This window comes from Carassius auratus, chromosome 23, assembly GCF_003368295.1.
Source record: "Carassius auratus strain Wakin chromosome 23, ASM336829v1, whole genome shotgun sequence".
In the NCBI taxonomy this organism is placed as follows: Eukaryota; Metazoa; Chordata; class Actinopteri; order Cypriniformes; family Cyprinidae; genus Carassius; species Carassius auratus.
Window position 1 is genome coordinate 11,838,132 of NC_039265.1, and position 15,009 is coordinate 11,853,140.

General features: G+C 37.2%; 1 protein-coding gene and 1 long non-coding RNA gene across 2 annotated transcripts; both read right to left on the minus strand.

The window, feature by feature from the left end:
* Positions 1-1,668: 1,668 nt before the first annotated feature.
* On the minus strand, positions 1,669-4,608 carry LOC113041753 (inactive dual specificity phosphatase 27-like). The gene is made up of 5 exons (XM_026200392.1): positions 4,182-4,608; positions 3,257-3,535; positions 2,731-3,145; positions 2,357-2,625; positions 1,669-2,261 (listed from the first exon to the last, which is right to left on the minus strand). Exons 1-5 carry the CDS (start codon positions 4,420-4,422, stop codon positions 1,993-1,995), a joined length of 1,473 nt encoding a protein of 490 aa, XP_026056177.1. The 5' UTR covers positions 4,423-4,608; the 3' UTR covers positions 1,669-1,992.
* Positions 4,609-13,553: 8,945 nt separating this feature from the next.
* Positions 13,554-14,809, minus strand: LOC113041329 (uncharacterized). The gene is made up of 3 exons (XR_003275380.1): positions 14,042-14,809; positions 13,854-13,954; positions 13,554-13,591 (listed from the first exon to the last, which is right to left on the minus strand). It is a non-coding gene; the product is annotated as an uncharacterized LOC113041329 (long non-coding RNA).
* Positions 14,810-15,009: the final 200 nt, after the last annotated feature.

Here is a 15,009-nt window from a genome sequence, read left to right on the forward strand (position 1 = left end):
TTGGAAATCCTCACTTCCGGTTCTTCTTCTTCTTCTTTTAGAGTTTAACTGGCGGTTGGCAGACCAACTTAAGGTGCATTTACCGCCATCTACCAGACAGGAGTGTGGTCGTCGAGAATAGTCAGAGGGAATTATTCACCTATGCACATACTTATTATATAAATATGTACATATTAAATACGGTAGAACAACCCCGTATTTTTGAGAAACCTCATAACTTGATTTTTAACAGTTTTAGATACATCTCCTAATAAATTAACTAAAGTAAGCGCTTTCCCTTCTTTATATAGGACTGATGTTAAACAACTACGCTCTTCCGTATAATTATTACACTCTATTAGGACATGTTCAACTGTTTCTGGCTGACCGCAATAATCACAACCTCCTGTCTGATGTTTCTCTTTACGGAGTAAAGATCTATTGAGACCTGAATGGCCAATTCTTAAACGTGTCAGCACTGCCTCTTCTCTCCTACTTCCATCCCTAGATCTTCCCCCTCACACATTTCTTTGCACACAGTAAAGATGTCTGCCAGTGTCATTATTATCCCACTGCTCTTACCACATTCCAATCACTTTTTCCTGAATAATAGATTTCCCTTCAGCTTTGCATAGAGAGACATTGATGTTAACCTCATCCAATTTCAAGGCCTGTTTAGCTAGAATATCCACCTGTTTATTTCCATCAATACCTACATGGGCAGGGACCCAAACAAACTGAACATAAACACCTTTACTATGCAGCTGAAACAATATATGGTAAATTTTGTATATTAGATCTAGTCTGCATGACTTTCCTGTTTTTATGCTCAATAATGCAGCTTGACTGTCTGAGGCAACTACAGCTCTGTTTATGCCCCCAATATAATTCATAACCAACCAATTAAGAGCTAAAGCAATGGCAGTGAGTTCAACAGTATACACTGCAAGATAATCAGAAGTTCTTCTTTTAATTGTGATGTTATATTGTGGAATACTCACTGTCGCTCCTGTTCTGCCATTGTTGGGATCTTTAGACCCATCGGTATACAGTACAAGGTGTTCTTTAAACTGCTCAAAATAATTCTGAAGAACAAGCCATTCTGGGGTACCGTTACTTTCCTTTTTCAATGCCAGTTGTAGCTGCAAGTCCACTACTGGCATAATAAACAGCCATGGAGGTATAGATGAACATGGTACAGTCGAAACTGAACTTAAATTGTGTCAGGCCTACATTCTGGGCTTTATTATCTACAATCCACCCAAAGCTATAGTAGTTAGACTTCTGATGTTCCCAACAATCCTTCAACACAGCTATGACCCTGGAGATCGACCCAGTACGCAGACATTAGCTTAACTCTCCTTAACCGCATCAGAAGTTCTCCAGTCTCAACCTGCAAAGCAGCAATAGGAGACGATCTAAAAGCTCCACAACAAATACACAACCCTTGTGATTGTTCTCTGTCCAACCTCATCAAACGACTTTCAGCTGTCACTTCTGTTTTTTTTAATAATGAGTTTAAAATAAAACAGTTTAAGTTGATTAAGCACAATACAATTGTGTTTTGGTGGAAAACTAAATATATTTGTGTTGTTTTAACAAAACATATCTGTGTAAAACAAACAATCCATTTTTTTGAGTGTTTGTGAAATGAAATATTTGTAATATTTAATATAACTGTGTGCAAAAGTTTGATTTGAACTGTTTAACTATCTGTGCACTTATTCATCTGCACTATAAGAATTAAATACACAAAAGCACTGGCAGCTCCATTCATTTTAATATTTTATTCAACTATGTGCAAAAGTTTGATTTTCTGAAGTACTTCTGAACAATTTTTTTATTTTGCTCACATTTCTATTTATATACACATTTTTTTTCTATCTGTGCACTTGTTCTTCTGCACTATATGAACACATAAAATAACTAATAAATGAATAAAAGTACTAGCAGCTCATTACCAGGACAGCTCTTGCTGTTATGTTTTTTCATCTGTGCACATTTTTATTATTTTTATATCAGCGCTCTCCTTTTTTTAAGCTGCCACTTGTTCCTCTTTCGGCCGGTTCTGATGTCCTGCAGTTTCAGTTTTCTCTGCAGCACCAGGTCAGCGTTGAGGAGCATCAGCTTCTTCAGGACGTCTCTGGAGGGTCTGATGCGTCTCTCCTTCATGACGTGATCGATGGCCTCCTCCACCATCATGTCATGACAGATCATCAGATACGCCAGAAACAGAGTCACCGAGTGCTCCACACCCTGCTTGCAGCAAATCAGCACCTTACCTGAGGAGAGAAACACAGTCAGACGGTCAAACACTTCATTTCTAGACTCTAGGACTCTAATAGATGAGAAATGCTGTGTGTGTTTCTCAGCTCACTTGCTCGCTTCTCCAGGGCCTTGTCAATGAATTTGGCAGCTGGTATGAAGCACTTGCTGATGTCAGAACAGTGTCTGTCTGCTGTAGGCAAGCCGTAATAATTGATGTGCAAGCCTCTGTAATATCTGGACCCTGTATTGACCGTTCCTACCATGTCTTCATCATTAAAACGTCCTAAGTAGTATTTAAGATGCTTCTTTGGTGCTGCAGCGTTGAGGATGTGAGTGATGCACATCTCCTGCAGAGCATCTCGGTCGGTGGCCATCTCTCTGCACAAGAACACAACGGCCTGGGTTAGTCTTTCTTACAGAGGACGTACCAAGCAGAATAAATGACAGAACAATAAGAGAAATAGAGTTGTGTTGTAGACTCACTCATCTCCGATGAAGACCCTGGGCCAGACGTTAGTCACGTGTCTTTGTTTGAGAGGTGTGTATTTCTCCAAACGATCCTCCAGTTGGAACACGTTTAGAGGGACGTAGTTTTCCAACATTGAAAGCTCAGATGTCACTTTAGATTCCGGCTCAGGAACGCTTGCAGCTGGTGCACATGATTCCTGTGGAGGAGCCAGATCCCAATCATCTTCAGGAGGATCATCCGGATTCTCTCCAGGTTCTGGATCAGGAACGTTCAGCTCCAGATCTGGCCGCGCTGAGACTCCAACATGCTTCGGTCTGTCGTTCTGGAGGAAAGTGCTGATTTTCTTTATGTTCCTCACTGTAGCATATTCCGTTCTCTTGGTCATGACGAAGCCATGGACCTTCTTATTCTTCATCGTGCTGGTATTTTCTGATAAAAGAAGAAAACCCAACAATATGACGTTAGAACCATCTCAAACCAGATTAAACATTAATAATTAGTTCAGATTGTAAAATGGCATTTCTATTTGCATCTCTTCACCTTCCGGGCTGACGCATGATTCCTCTGGATCAACCGGATCCAGTTTAGGTTCTGGAGGAGCAACCAGATCAGTTTCAGTGAAACACGATTGCTCAGAATCGACCAGATATGTTTCAGATTCTGGCTCATGAACACTTGGATCTGGGACATATGATCCATCTGGACCAATCAGATCCACTTCAGCTTCCCCAACAGGGTTCGCCATTTTTCCCTGGAAAGCTGCACAAAATCCCTGGAAGACTGCACTAATGTTCTTGGTCATCTGCCCAGTGGTGAGTTCTGGAGAAAGAAGAGATACTACATAAGTAGAGCGTAATGACAAACTTGACCAAAGTCTTGTATGAAAGTTTTAAAGAACTTTTAAAAACTTGAAGTTGGAAGGTTTTACTCAGAAAATATTACTTCTAAGAAACCAAACATTTCAAACCCAATTAGACCTTTAAAAACCACTTCTAAGTCCTCTGCTACCTGTTTTCCAATTGGTTTTAGATAGATAGATAGATAGATAGATAGATAGATAGATAGATAGATAGATAGATAGATAGATAGATAGATGGATAGATGGATAGATGGATAGATAGATAATATAAACTTATTCACATCTGAAGTTCACAATCACAAAATTAAATCAATGCAAAAGTTTTCACCCCCTAATGGAAATCAATCAGTATTTTGAAGTCGACTAATGGAATTCTGTAAGTCGGATCAGTTTGAAAAGATAAAGCATCATAATTCAGATCAGTCTGAAGGTTTCTGCCAAATTTGGAGGATGCAGCTTGAAATCTCAAGGAGGTGTTACTCTTGGAAATAAGGGTTTCAGGGGACGTGGAAGAGTAACTCATTGAAATAGTAAAACAGTATTACGTCTTTGTCTTCCAACATCATAAAACAGTGTCAGAAACATGAATAAAGATGAAGAAGACACCTGTTGAGCGGTTCTCCTCATCATCCAGGGCTTGTTCTCCTGAAGCTCCTGCTGGGACTGGATCACTCTCATCTTCAGACACCGGCTCAGGGCTCTTCAGCTCCGAGATGCTGTTCCTGTTCATCTCCAGCTGCAGATCTTTGACCTCACACACCGACATGTGCTCATTCTTGTCAGTCTCCAGCTGTACGTGCATCTCTCCTGGACTGCAGGAACTGACGGAGATGTGGTCATCCGTCATGACCTGCAGCTTCACATCTATCTCTTGATTACCGCTGAAGCCGAGAAGGTCGTAGATGGCATCGGTGATCTCCAGCTCCAGCTGCACATCTTTACCATCTAATGCAAAGCAACTGTCTCCGGTGTAGAAGACACCGTTGAGCAGGGCCGTGCACAGACCTTTTGAGGGGCATGTGCTGAAACTGAAAAAGGGCACCCCCCCCCCCCCTTTTATATCAAGATTATTTAGTATGCCTGCATAAAAGGAAGAAATGGTCACATCTTCATGACAAATTCAATAACACAAAATAATAGTCTCAAAAGCTTTAGATTTATTCACGATTAATAACAACCATAATAATAATATTAGATAATTAGATGATATAGATAAACAGGGTTTTAAGGGCTTCTTTAAATCTAATACAACAGCAACCTTCTGTGACCCATGTATCTGGCAAAAATTTGATACTGTGGTGGACCAGGGATGTTGGTCTCTTGAAGGTCTCTTATTCACTACACTTTCCCTAAAATAAGCCAGCAATGAAAAAATAAATAAAAATAGTGTGAAAAGTACAGTTGCAGTGAAAAGCATTTCTGAAGGATCACGTGACACTGAAGAGTACTGAACTGGAGTAATGATGCTGAAAATTCAGCTTTGATCACAAAAATAAAATCACATTTTAAAATATATTCAAATAGAAAACAGTTATTTAAAATTGTAAAAATATTACACAATATTACTGATTTTGCTGTATTTTGGATCAAATAAATGAAGCCTTGGAATGAATCATGAATTACATTCTGCATGAAAAAATATAAAGATTTCAGTGATCTGTAATTTTTTTTTTTTAGTTACTACTACATTACTGTAGTAAAACCGTGTTTTACAACATTTTATACAGAGAGTATACAGAGAGTATATCATAACATGATTAGCCTAAATGTTAATAAATTAAGTCTATCAGCAATCATGAATCAAAGAAGAAATTTCTTAGAAATATATGTTAGGTGACGAGGATCGCTCGTCGCTTTGTGTAAGTTCCAGGACGAAACAGCGGGGGGCGCACCTATTATGATTTCCCGATGGTAAAAACAAATTATGTTGTTGTATTACTTATCAATATATAGTTTTTGACCAGCGAATGTGTGCAAATGTGATTTTTTTTCTGTCCGTCAATAAAACGGCGACGGTGCCTGCCGCTGCCGGCATCACATTATATTTTCATTTACAGGTTACAAACTAGTTTTTTTAGGTATATAGACGGAGCGCTCAGTTTTTCCTGTGGTAAAATGCATTTGGCCAAATTAGCATTTTATAAAAGATGAAATGCAACTGTATGCACAGGCTATTTAAGTGTTGGCTATATATTGGCTATGACTAGATGGCAAATGCTGGCCCTCTCTCTCAGGCGACATCCCACATGTCTCAGTCAGTGAGTCAGTCAGACATCAAATAAATAAAATATGAGCCTTTATAGACAGTGTTTAGTAGTACTTATTCAAACAACAAGATATTTATTTACCCTTCGCAAAACTGTTCAGCTCAGCTGGTGTCTACTTTGCGGCTGCTGTGGAACTTCAGTTGATTCGATGAATATAGAGGGGGCGGAGTTATCAGCTTACTGACAGCTTGAGGATCGAATAAGATTTACACAAGCTCGTTTTAAGAACTTTAATTTGGTAAAACAGACAGACAGACGTAAAGGGTGACCAATAGCATTGATTAAAATAAAATAAAAAAAATAAAATAAAATAAAAAACACCACCAAAAAAAGGGCACTTCGGAGTGTAAGGGCAAAAAGGGCATGTACTCTGCACAGGTTGAGCCCTACCTGTGCACGTGCCTGCCGTTGAGATAAACCTCCAGACGCACCTCTCTCGCCACTATAGACACTGTGTCTGGAGTTATCATACTGACAGATCTGTTCTTAATGCACAGTTATCAAACTGTCTGTATCCAATAATCTCAGTTTAAACTCGATCTGATACACTCTGTACAATCTCAGCAGATCTCGATCTATACAGACTGTAATACAAAGACTTTCACTCAGACTCGAGTCTCTGCTTCGAATATCACTCAACTACAAAGATTCTGCGAGGCCTTTTATACGGAGTCTGACGTCATAAAGCGGTGGCGCGTGACGCTGTCGTTCCAAAGTTGCCATGGAAACAGAATGTTTTCCCAACAACAGTTTGTTTTCTCTGATTCGCTAATTATCTAAGAAATAAATATTATTTATCACCTTTGTTAAAGCAGTTTTTAAACTATAACTGCGTTTATTTCGGCATTTTGTTAAGATTGTTCTCCAACGCGAAATAAATAATAATAATAAATCTCATTTACCAGGTTTGAGAATGCAGCTTTTCAGTCTGAATGCGATGATCCACGAACAAATGACTTGAACCGCTTCTCTTTATGATTCATCTCTCATGCTGCGTTCACACCAAATGCGAATAGAGCGTCAAATTCGCGTCTACCGCGTCTAGTTTCCCGCCAGTGATGCGCGGGTCAATGTATTAATAACCCGCACCCGACCGTTTTCAACTAACCCCCGCAACTCGGACCGCAAAAAAAGAAAATATTGTCCCTAACCCGCTTTCTGGCCCACATTTTTACATATTACATACTTTGTGCATCAAAACGCGCGTCCTCGACGTGTGATCTGCAGTAAAAACGCGCGTTCTTAGCGTGCGCTTCGGAGTCAGACAAAATCGTGCCATAAGGTTAAGAGAGTGGTTAAAGAATAGGTTAAGAACTAACATTCAGGCTAACATTTTTTACCTAACATAACATATGATATATAAAGTATATTAGCCTATATATTATTATGTTAAAGTATAATATTATACACTATAATATATTATAATATTGTATGGTATTATAGTTATTATATCCATGTTGTCTGTCTGGAGCGCAGCATTAGGTTAAAGTCAATAAACGATCGTGTGCTACAATGAAGAGTCATGCGGACATTTCAGCACTTGATAAACGGACAGCGACTCATAAGCAGCACTTAAAGGACAGCTACGTGCAACTGTGTTAAGTGTATTTTTGGGAAAGCCACTGAAACAATAATAAACGATCGTGAAATAACTCTAGAAAACGTTCTTGAGCATAAGATCAATCGTTATTGGGAAACCCGGCCCTGATTAATCGATTACATTCATTGAAATAAAGAAATAAATAAAACACCTGATGCTGTCGGGAGCTGACCAATTTTGTGAAATTCGCCTCGAAAAGAGTAAGAAAAGTATATGTGTGTGGTTCTGAAATAGAGATACAGACATAAATCAGTACAAATGTAAACTCTATATAAATAACAAAGAATTATTACATGCCTAAAAAGTATACAATAAAACAAACACTATCATAATTAAATTATAGTTTTGTTATGTATGACTTGAATACAGTGTTATAATAAATGATTATTACTAAGTAAATACAAACTTAGAAATGCAGTAGGTAGTACACGATATCTCTATTCAAAGATTACTTACTTTGCTGCACATTAATTACAACAATATACAACATGCCAAATTCAACTGAACATGTAATAATTATGGACTGCAGAGTTACTCCCTAAATTAAACAACGTTACACATCGTGTAAGAAAAGAAATTATTTAAATTAAGGCACATAAGGTTTGCAGAGCAACACTTCCAGTAATAAACATCATAATTGTCGCCTCCTCCTCTTGCCGTATAGCCCAATTTCAACGCTTTTTTTATTTTCGTCGGTGGGAAAACTATGAAATGATAAATAAGTTTTTTTTTAGTTTTTTTTTTTATTATTATAACACAAAGGCACACTATACACATCTGAACAATTTTGGCCTCCGCCATTTCTCGGCAAGCGAATGAACTCTATAGCGCTTTCACTGGAAAATAACTTGATCTGGGATTCGGAGCGAGTTCGCAAAACATTTGATTCAGATCGGGACTCCGAAGCGCGAAAAGGTATGGCAGATTCAAAAATAATATTTGGCATTACTACTATTATTAATTCTAATAATAAATCATCATATTTTAATGATTTCTGAAGATCATGTGACACTGAAGACTGGAGGAATGATGCTGAAAATACAGCTGCACATCACAGAAATAAATGATATTAAAGGATATTAAAATAGAAACCATTATTTTATACATTTTATTTTAATAAGTTTGAATTATTACTGATTTTTGACTGTAGCATCACTATCAATAGCCGCGTGTTGACAGCACTACTTGTATTGTCGAATACAACCTTTCTTTTATTTTAAACAGTTCATTGAACAATCATAAATGAAGTACCTGAAGCTGACAATGAAGTAAATGTATAATAATTAGCACAGATGATTAATTTAGCGCTGTAAACGCGCGTGTGAGGGGCGGAGACGCGCCGCGGAGCGTCAGACGCGCGTGAGGACCAAACACAGCAGAACGGTAGGAAACTTCACTCCTCTTATTATTTCTCTTTTACTATAGCGATTTATTTTTAGATACGTGATCGGAGTCTTTCATAGAGTTGTTTTATAAACGCAGTAACTTTGAAATCAGATCTGAAAGTTCCTATCAAGTGTTTAAAAACTAAATATGATTTAATAATGTGTTGAATGAATTTGGTAAATACGGTATTCTATGTTTTTTAATACATAGGGGTTATTAATATAGGCTGAAATATAGTGTTTTTCATAGTATAAAGTTGATCTTATGGAGCATTGCTCGTTAAAAGTTAGGATGTTAATATAATATAGAGGAAGATCAATCTTAATTATTTTTGCTATATTAAAATGCATTTATTTTTTACATTCGTTAGTCAAAGTTTTCAGTTCGGCACTTCGGAGCCTGTTCGCACTCCGTTGATTCAGATCGGCACTTCGGAGCCTGTTCGCGACTCCGTTGATTCAGATCGGCACTTCGGAGCCTGTTCGCGACTCGGTTGATTCAGATCGGCACTTCGGAGCCTGTTCGCGACTCGGTTGATTCAGATCGGCACTTCGGAGCCTGTTCGAGACTCTGTTGATGCAGATCGGCACTTCGGAGCCTGTTCGCGACTCCGTTGATTCAGATCGGCACTTCGGAGCCTGTTCGCGACTCCGTTGATTCAGATCGGCACTTCGGAGCCTGTTCGCGACTCGGTTGATTCAGATCGGCACTTCGGAGCCTGTTCGAGACTCTGTTGATGCAGATCGGCACTTCGGAGCCTGTTCGCGACTCCGTTGATTCAGATCGGCACTTCGGAGCCTGTTCGCGACTCGGTTGATTCAGATCTGCACTTCGGAGCCTGTTCGCGACTCGGTTGATTCAGATCCGCACTTCGGGGCCTGTTCGCGACTCCGTTGATTCAGATCCGCACTTCGGGGCCTGTTCGCGACTCCGTTGATTCAGATCGGCACTTCGGAGCCTGTTCGCGACTCCGTTGATTCAGATCGGCACATCGGAGCCTGTTCGCGACTCCGTTGATTCAGATCGGCACTTTGAAACCTGTTTGCGACTAGGTTGATTCAGATCGAGACTCTGGAGACTGTGAATTATTTTTTTTAAAATTCAGATCTGGACATCGAACAGCAAATGTTTGTCAAACAGTTAATTAGTGATAAATGAATATTTGGACCTGAGGCTTTTTTTAACCTGTCGATTTTTTTTAAATGATTTCAATGATTTTGGAAGTCAAGGCTTCTTGTACCTCAGTTGCATGTGTTGTGTTTTATGAATTGTGCATGGATTTATCAACTGAAAAATAAAGTTGAACAGAAATTTTTATGAACTCTTAAAGATGATGATAAAAAGAAAAGGTAATATTGCATATTAAATTATATCTAAATATGAACTAACTTGCGCACTACAGTAAATATTCTTACTCTTCCCTAAATAAGTGAAAATGTTTGGCTCAGTTTACAGAAAAGTGTACATTACACATCCTTTCATTATGATGCAACATTGTTTCCTCCTCAGATGAGTATTTAACATCTTTATTATTGTGGGGATTAGTGTGTAAGTGCTACACACACACTCACACACACACACAGGTCAGAGTTTGGGATCAGAATTATATTTTATGTTTGTTTGTTTTTACAGGAGTTTCTTTTACTCATCAAAAATACAGGATTTTTCAAAAATATATATAATTATGAAGTAAAAAAATATTTTTCTATTTTAATATACATTAAAATCTATTTTATTCTGTGATTTTCAGCATCATTACTCCATTACTGATTTATTATCAGAGTTGTGCTGCTGAACTGTGATACTTCTTTCAGGATTATTTGATGAATGAAATGTTAAAAAGAAGAGCATTTATTTAAAATAGAAGTCTTTTCTAACAATAAACACTAGAGTTCAAAAGTTTATAACTCTTTTAGAATGTATTAAATTGATAAGAAGTGAATCAAAGATTAATATTGTAAGAAGAGATTGATATTTTGAATAAACGCTGTTCTTTAAAAAAAAAAAAAAATACATCGAAGAATCCTGAAAAAGGTATCGCAGATTCCAAAATAATATTTGGCATCACAACTATTATTAATTCTAATAATAAATCATCATATTTTAATGATTTCTGAAGATCATGTGACACTGAAGACTGGAGGAATGATGCTGAAAATACAGCTGCAAATCACAGAAATAAATGATATTTTAAAGGATATTAAAATAGAAACTATTATTTTATATATTTTATTTTGATAAGTTTGAATTATTACTGATTTTTGACTGTAGCATCACTATCAATAGCCGCGTGTCGACAGCACTACTTGTATTGTCGAATACAACCTTTCTTTTATTTTAAACAGTTCATTGAACAATAATAAATGAAGTACCTGAAGCTGACAATGAAGTAAATGTATAATAATTAGCACAGATGATTAATTTAGCGCTGTTAACGCGCGTGTGAGGGGCGGAGACGCGCCGCGGAGCGTCAGACGCGCGTGAGGACCAAACACAGCAGAACGGTCGAAACTTCACTCCTCTTATTATTTCTCTTTTACTGTAGCGATTTATTTTTTAGATACGTGATTGGAGTATTTCATATTGTTGTTTTATAAACGCAGTAACTTTGAAATCAGATCTGAAAGTTCCTGTCAAGTGTTTAAAAACTAAATATGATTTAATAATGTGTTGAATGAATTTGGTAAGTAAGGTATTCTATGTTTTTTAATACGTAGAGGTTATTAATATAGGCTGAAATATAGTGTTTTTTATAGTATAAAGTTGATCTTATGGAGCATTGCTCGTTAAAAGTTAGGCTGTTAATATAATATAGAGGAAGATCAAACTGAATTATTTTTGCTATATTAAAATGCATTAATTTTTAAACATAGTTTTCAGATCGGGACTTTGGAGCCTGTTTGCGACTCGGTTGATTCAGATTTATCAGCTGAGAAATAAAGTTGAACAAAAATGATCATGAACTCTTAAAGATGATGATGAAAAGAAAAGGTAATATTGCATATAAAATTATATTCCTCCTCAGATGAGTATTTATGTTTATTATTGTGGGCCATTAGTGTGTAGGCAGTGGTGGACAGTAATGGGGTAGCTTTACTTCGTTACTGTACTTATTTTTCAAGTATCAGTACTTTACTTGAGTCGTTTTATTTAGAGTAACTTATACTTTTAGTATTTCTAAAAATGTAATCTACACTTCAGTTATTAACTGTAAGAGAACAAACATTTAGAGAAATGAACACTAATATTACATATTGAGTACCAATAATTGGCATGAACATCAGAATGCAACACAAATATCAAATGCATCAAAATGCAACAACAAATGAGATGTAGATGAAGTGTAGATTTTAAATTACATGAAAAAAGGTGAAATAGTAAGTAGAGCTCTGCAACCATCTAGTGGTAAAAGTTATAATTTCACTTTTAAAACTGCGTTTTCAAAAAAGAATATATAAAAAATATATTTATTAATTTATATAAATTTTAAAATATATATCATAAATCCTCCGAAAACTGCACAAATTGTGGAGTAAAGACATCAATATAAAAGAAAATCAAGCATTTTCTTTTTTTTTTTTACTTATTATTTGTAGCTTTTGGGTCGTTTGTGTACTGGGACGGTTTCTCCTATCGAGCACTGTAAACTGCCATCGTTAATCTTGCAGAGACGGCCTAACCCTAACCCTGCAGTTTGCACGCACAGCCACTTAGAAGATTTACATCTGTCAGACAGGTTGCTGACGTCGTCAAGCTTCGTTTGAGTCTGCGCGTCAGAAACGGAAGTGCTAAAAAACGCTAAAAATGGGCTTCACTTGTCTCGGTTGAGTTCCAATGGGGTTGCTGTGTCCATTTCTTTTACTGATCTAGGACTCTAGTTTTTCGTGACAGCGCCACCTACCGTACTGGACGATATAGCGATGGCTGCAGTTCTAGTATCCTGCTGGTTTAGTTTGCAGTCACCTTACTTTGTATATAGCATCAATATATTAATCTCAGTAGTATTTGTTTTTAAATGTGATTGTTGATTCAAAATGCAGCAGAGGTTAATTACTAAGTGTGCTTTGAGTCACAATTTTAAATTTAAACATGAATTTACACAAAATATAAATGAAATATCAATTTTGTCAAATGTATATCAATTTTAAAACAATGGTAAAAAATGAAGAACCTTAAAAGTTTTAGTGTCTTGAATTATACAGTATATTGATTAACCTCCTTAAGGTGAATTAGCTCGTTATCAGGTAAGTTAAAGTTGGAATCAGCGTATGGAGTCAATATATTACAGACGATATTTAATAGTTGTTGAGAGGCAAGACAAGAATGATTCAAGAATGTTTATTCATATATTAAATCTAAATTTTTTTTTTTTTTTAAGTTTGGACACACCTTCTCATTCAAAGAGTTTTCTTTATTTTCATGACTATGAAAATTGTAGATTCACACTGAAGGCATCAAAACTATGAATTAACACATGTGGAATTATATATGGAATTATATACATAACAAACAAGTGTGAAACAACTGAAAATATGTCATATTGTAGGTTCTTCTTTTGCTTTGATTACTGCTTTGCACACTCTTGGCGTTCTCTTGATGAGCTTCAAATAGCCCTTGATGCCTTCAGTGCGACTCTACAGTTTTCATAGTCATGAAAATAAAGAAAACTCTTTGAATGAGAAGGTGTGAACATCACAACATCACCAAAGTGAACCCCTTGTCCATCAGTTGCTGCATTGATAGAACGGCTGTAGGCTTCAACTCTAGAGAAAGAGAGAGCGAGAGACAGAGAGAGATAAATAAGAAACTTTTGTTTAACAACACTTTTTTCATGGCCATGTCTCAGTGTTACCGTCTGGGCAGAACTATTGTTCCAGCCACCAAAGAAAGATTCGCAAATAACCTGCCTGATCTATCTCAACTGCTATTTGTATGTGACAGGGTGACCTGTGCCTGTTGGTTAACACACACACACACACACACACACACACACACACACACACACACACACACACACACACACACCTCATCCTCCGTTCCCTGCTGGGGCGTTGTGGGTCATTAGCACGCTGGTCATCATACACGCAAACATAGCCACTCCATTTCCATCCCCTTCAGAAAACCTGCTGCGCATAACAACATGCAGACATACCCGAGTTGTTTTTGTTTCTGTTTCTATGTTTTATGTTTCGTCATGTTATGTTAATACATACCTGTGTTCGGTGTTTGTCAGCGTCTGTGTTGCCGGTCTTTCGCGATGCTTCTCCTCCATCGATCGACCGAACCCGAGCGCCACCCTGCGGCCTGGATAAATAGTGCCATGACCGCTGTGTGTGGCCGCGTCGGCGCGAAGCAACCGGAAGTCGGCTCGTCCATTGTCTTGGCTCGTTAGGGGGATAATGGAAATGTGTTGTTATTATTATTATGCTAATTATTGTGTGTCTAAATTTGTATTTGTTTATTTTGGTTTGGAGTTTGTTTCCGTAAATATTTTGCTATTTTTTTGTGTATATATTTTTGTGATGTTGTGGAAATTGTACATACTCACCTGAAATACTTACCCACTAATTTATGCAATGGTTTTAACAAAAGAGGCGGGGCTTGGACTATAAATAGGAGCCCCAAAGAACTTTTGGGTGTCAGTTAAGGAGTGAGCAAGCGATCATTAGAGGAGTTTGCGTGGATATATTTATATATATTTTTGTTTTCTTTTCCTTTTGTATAGGGTTTATTGTTTCAGTTTTCTTTGTTACTTTTGTATATAGCTTTTGGGTCGTTTGTGTACTGGGACTGTTTCTCCTCTCGAGCACTGTAAATAAACATCACTTTACACCTTACATCTCTGCGAGTATTGCCATATTATTATTATTTTTTTGATTATTTATTTTATTTTTTGGGCAAACCCAGTTTCGCCTGACAGTGGGCCTGTGAAGAACCATTGTCCCACACCCAAAATACACATGAATTAGACGAAATGACTGACAACATGGGCACTATTTTTCTCTAATACATTAGAAGCTGTTGCCCCATCAAATTGAAAAAGGTTAGAGAAAAACGTACTGTGCCATGGTATAACAGTAATACTCACTCTCTCAAGAAAGTAACGCGTAATCTTGAACACAAATGGAGAAAAACTAACTTGGAAGTTTTTAGAATTGCATGGAAAAACAGTATGTCCAGC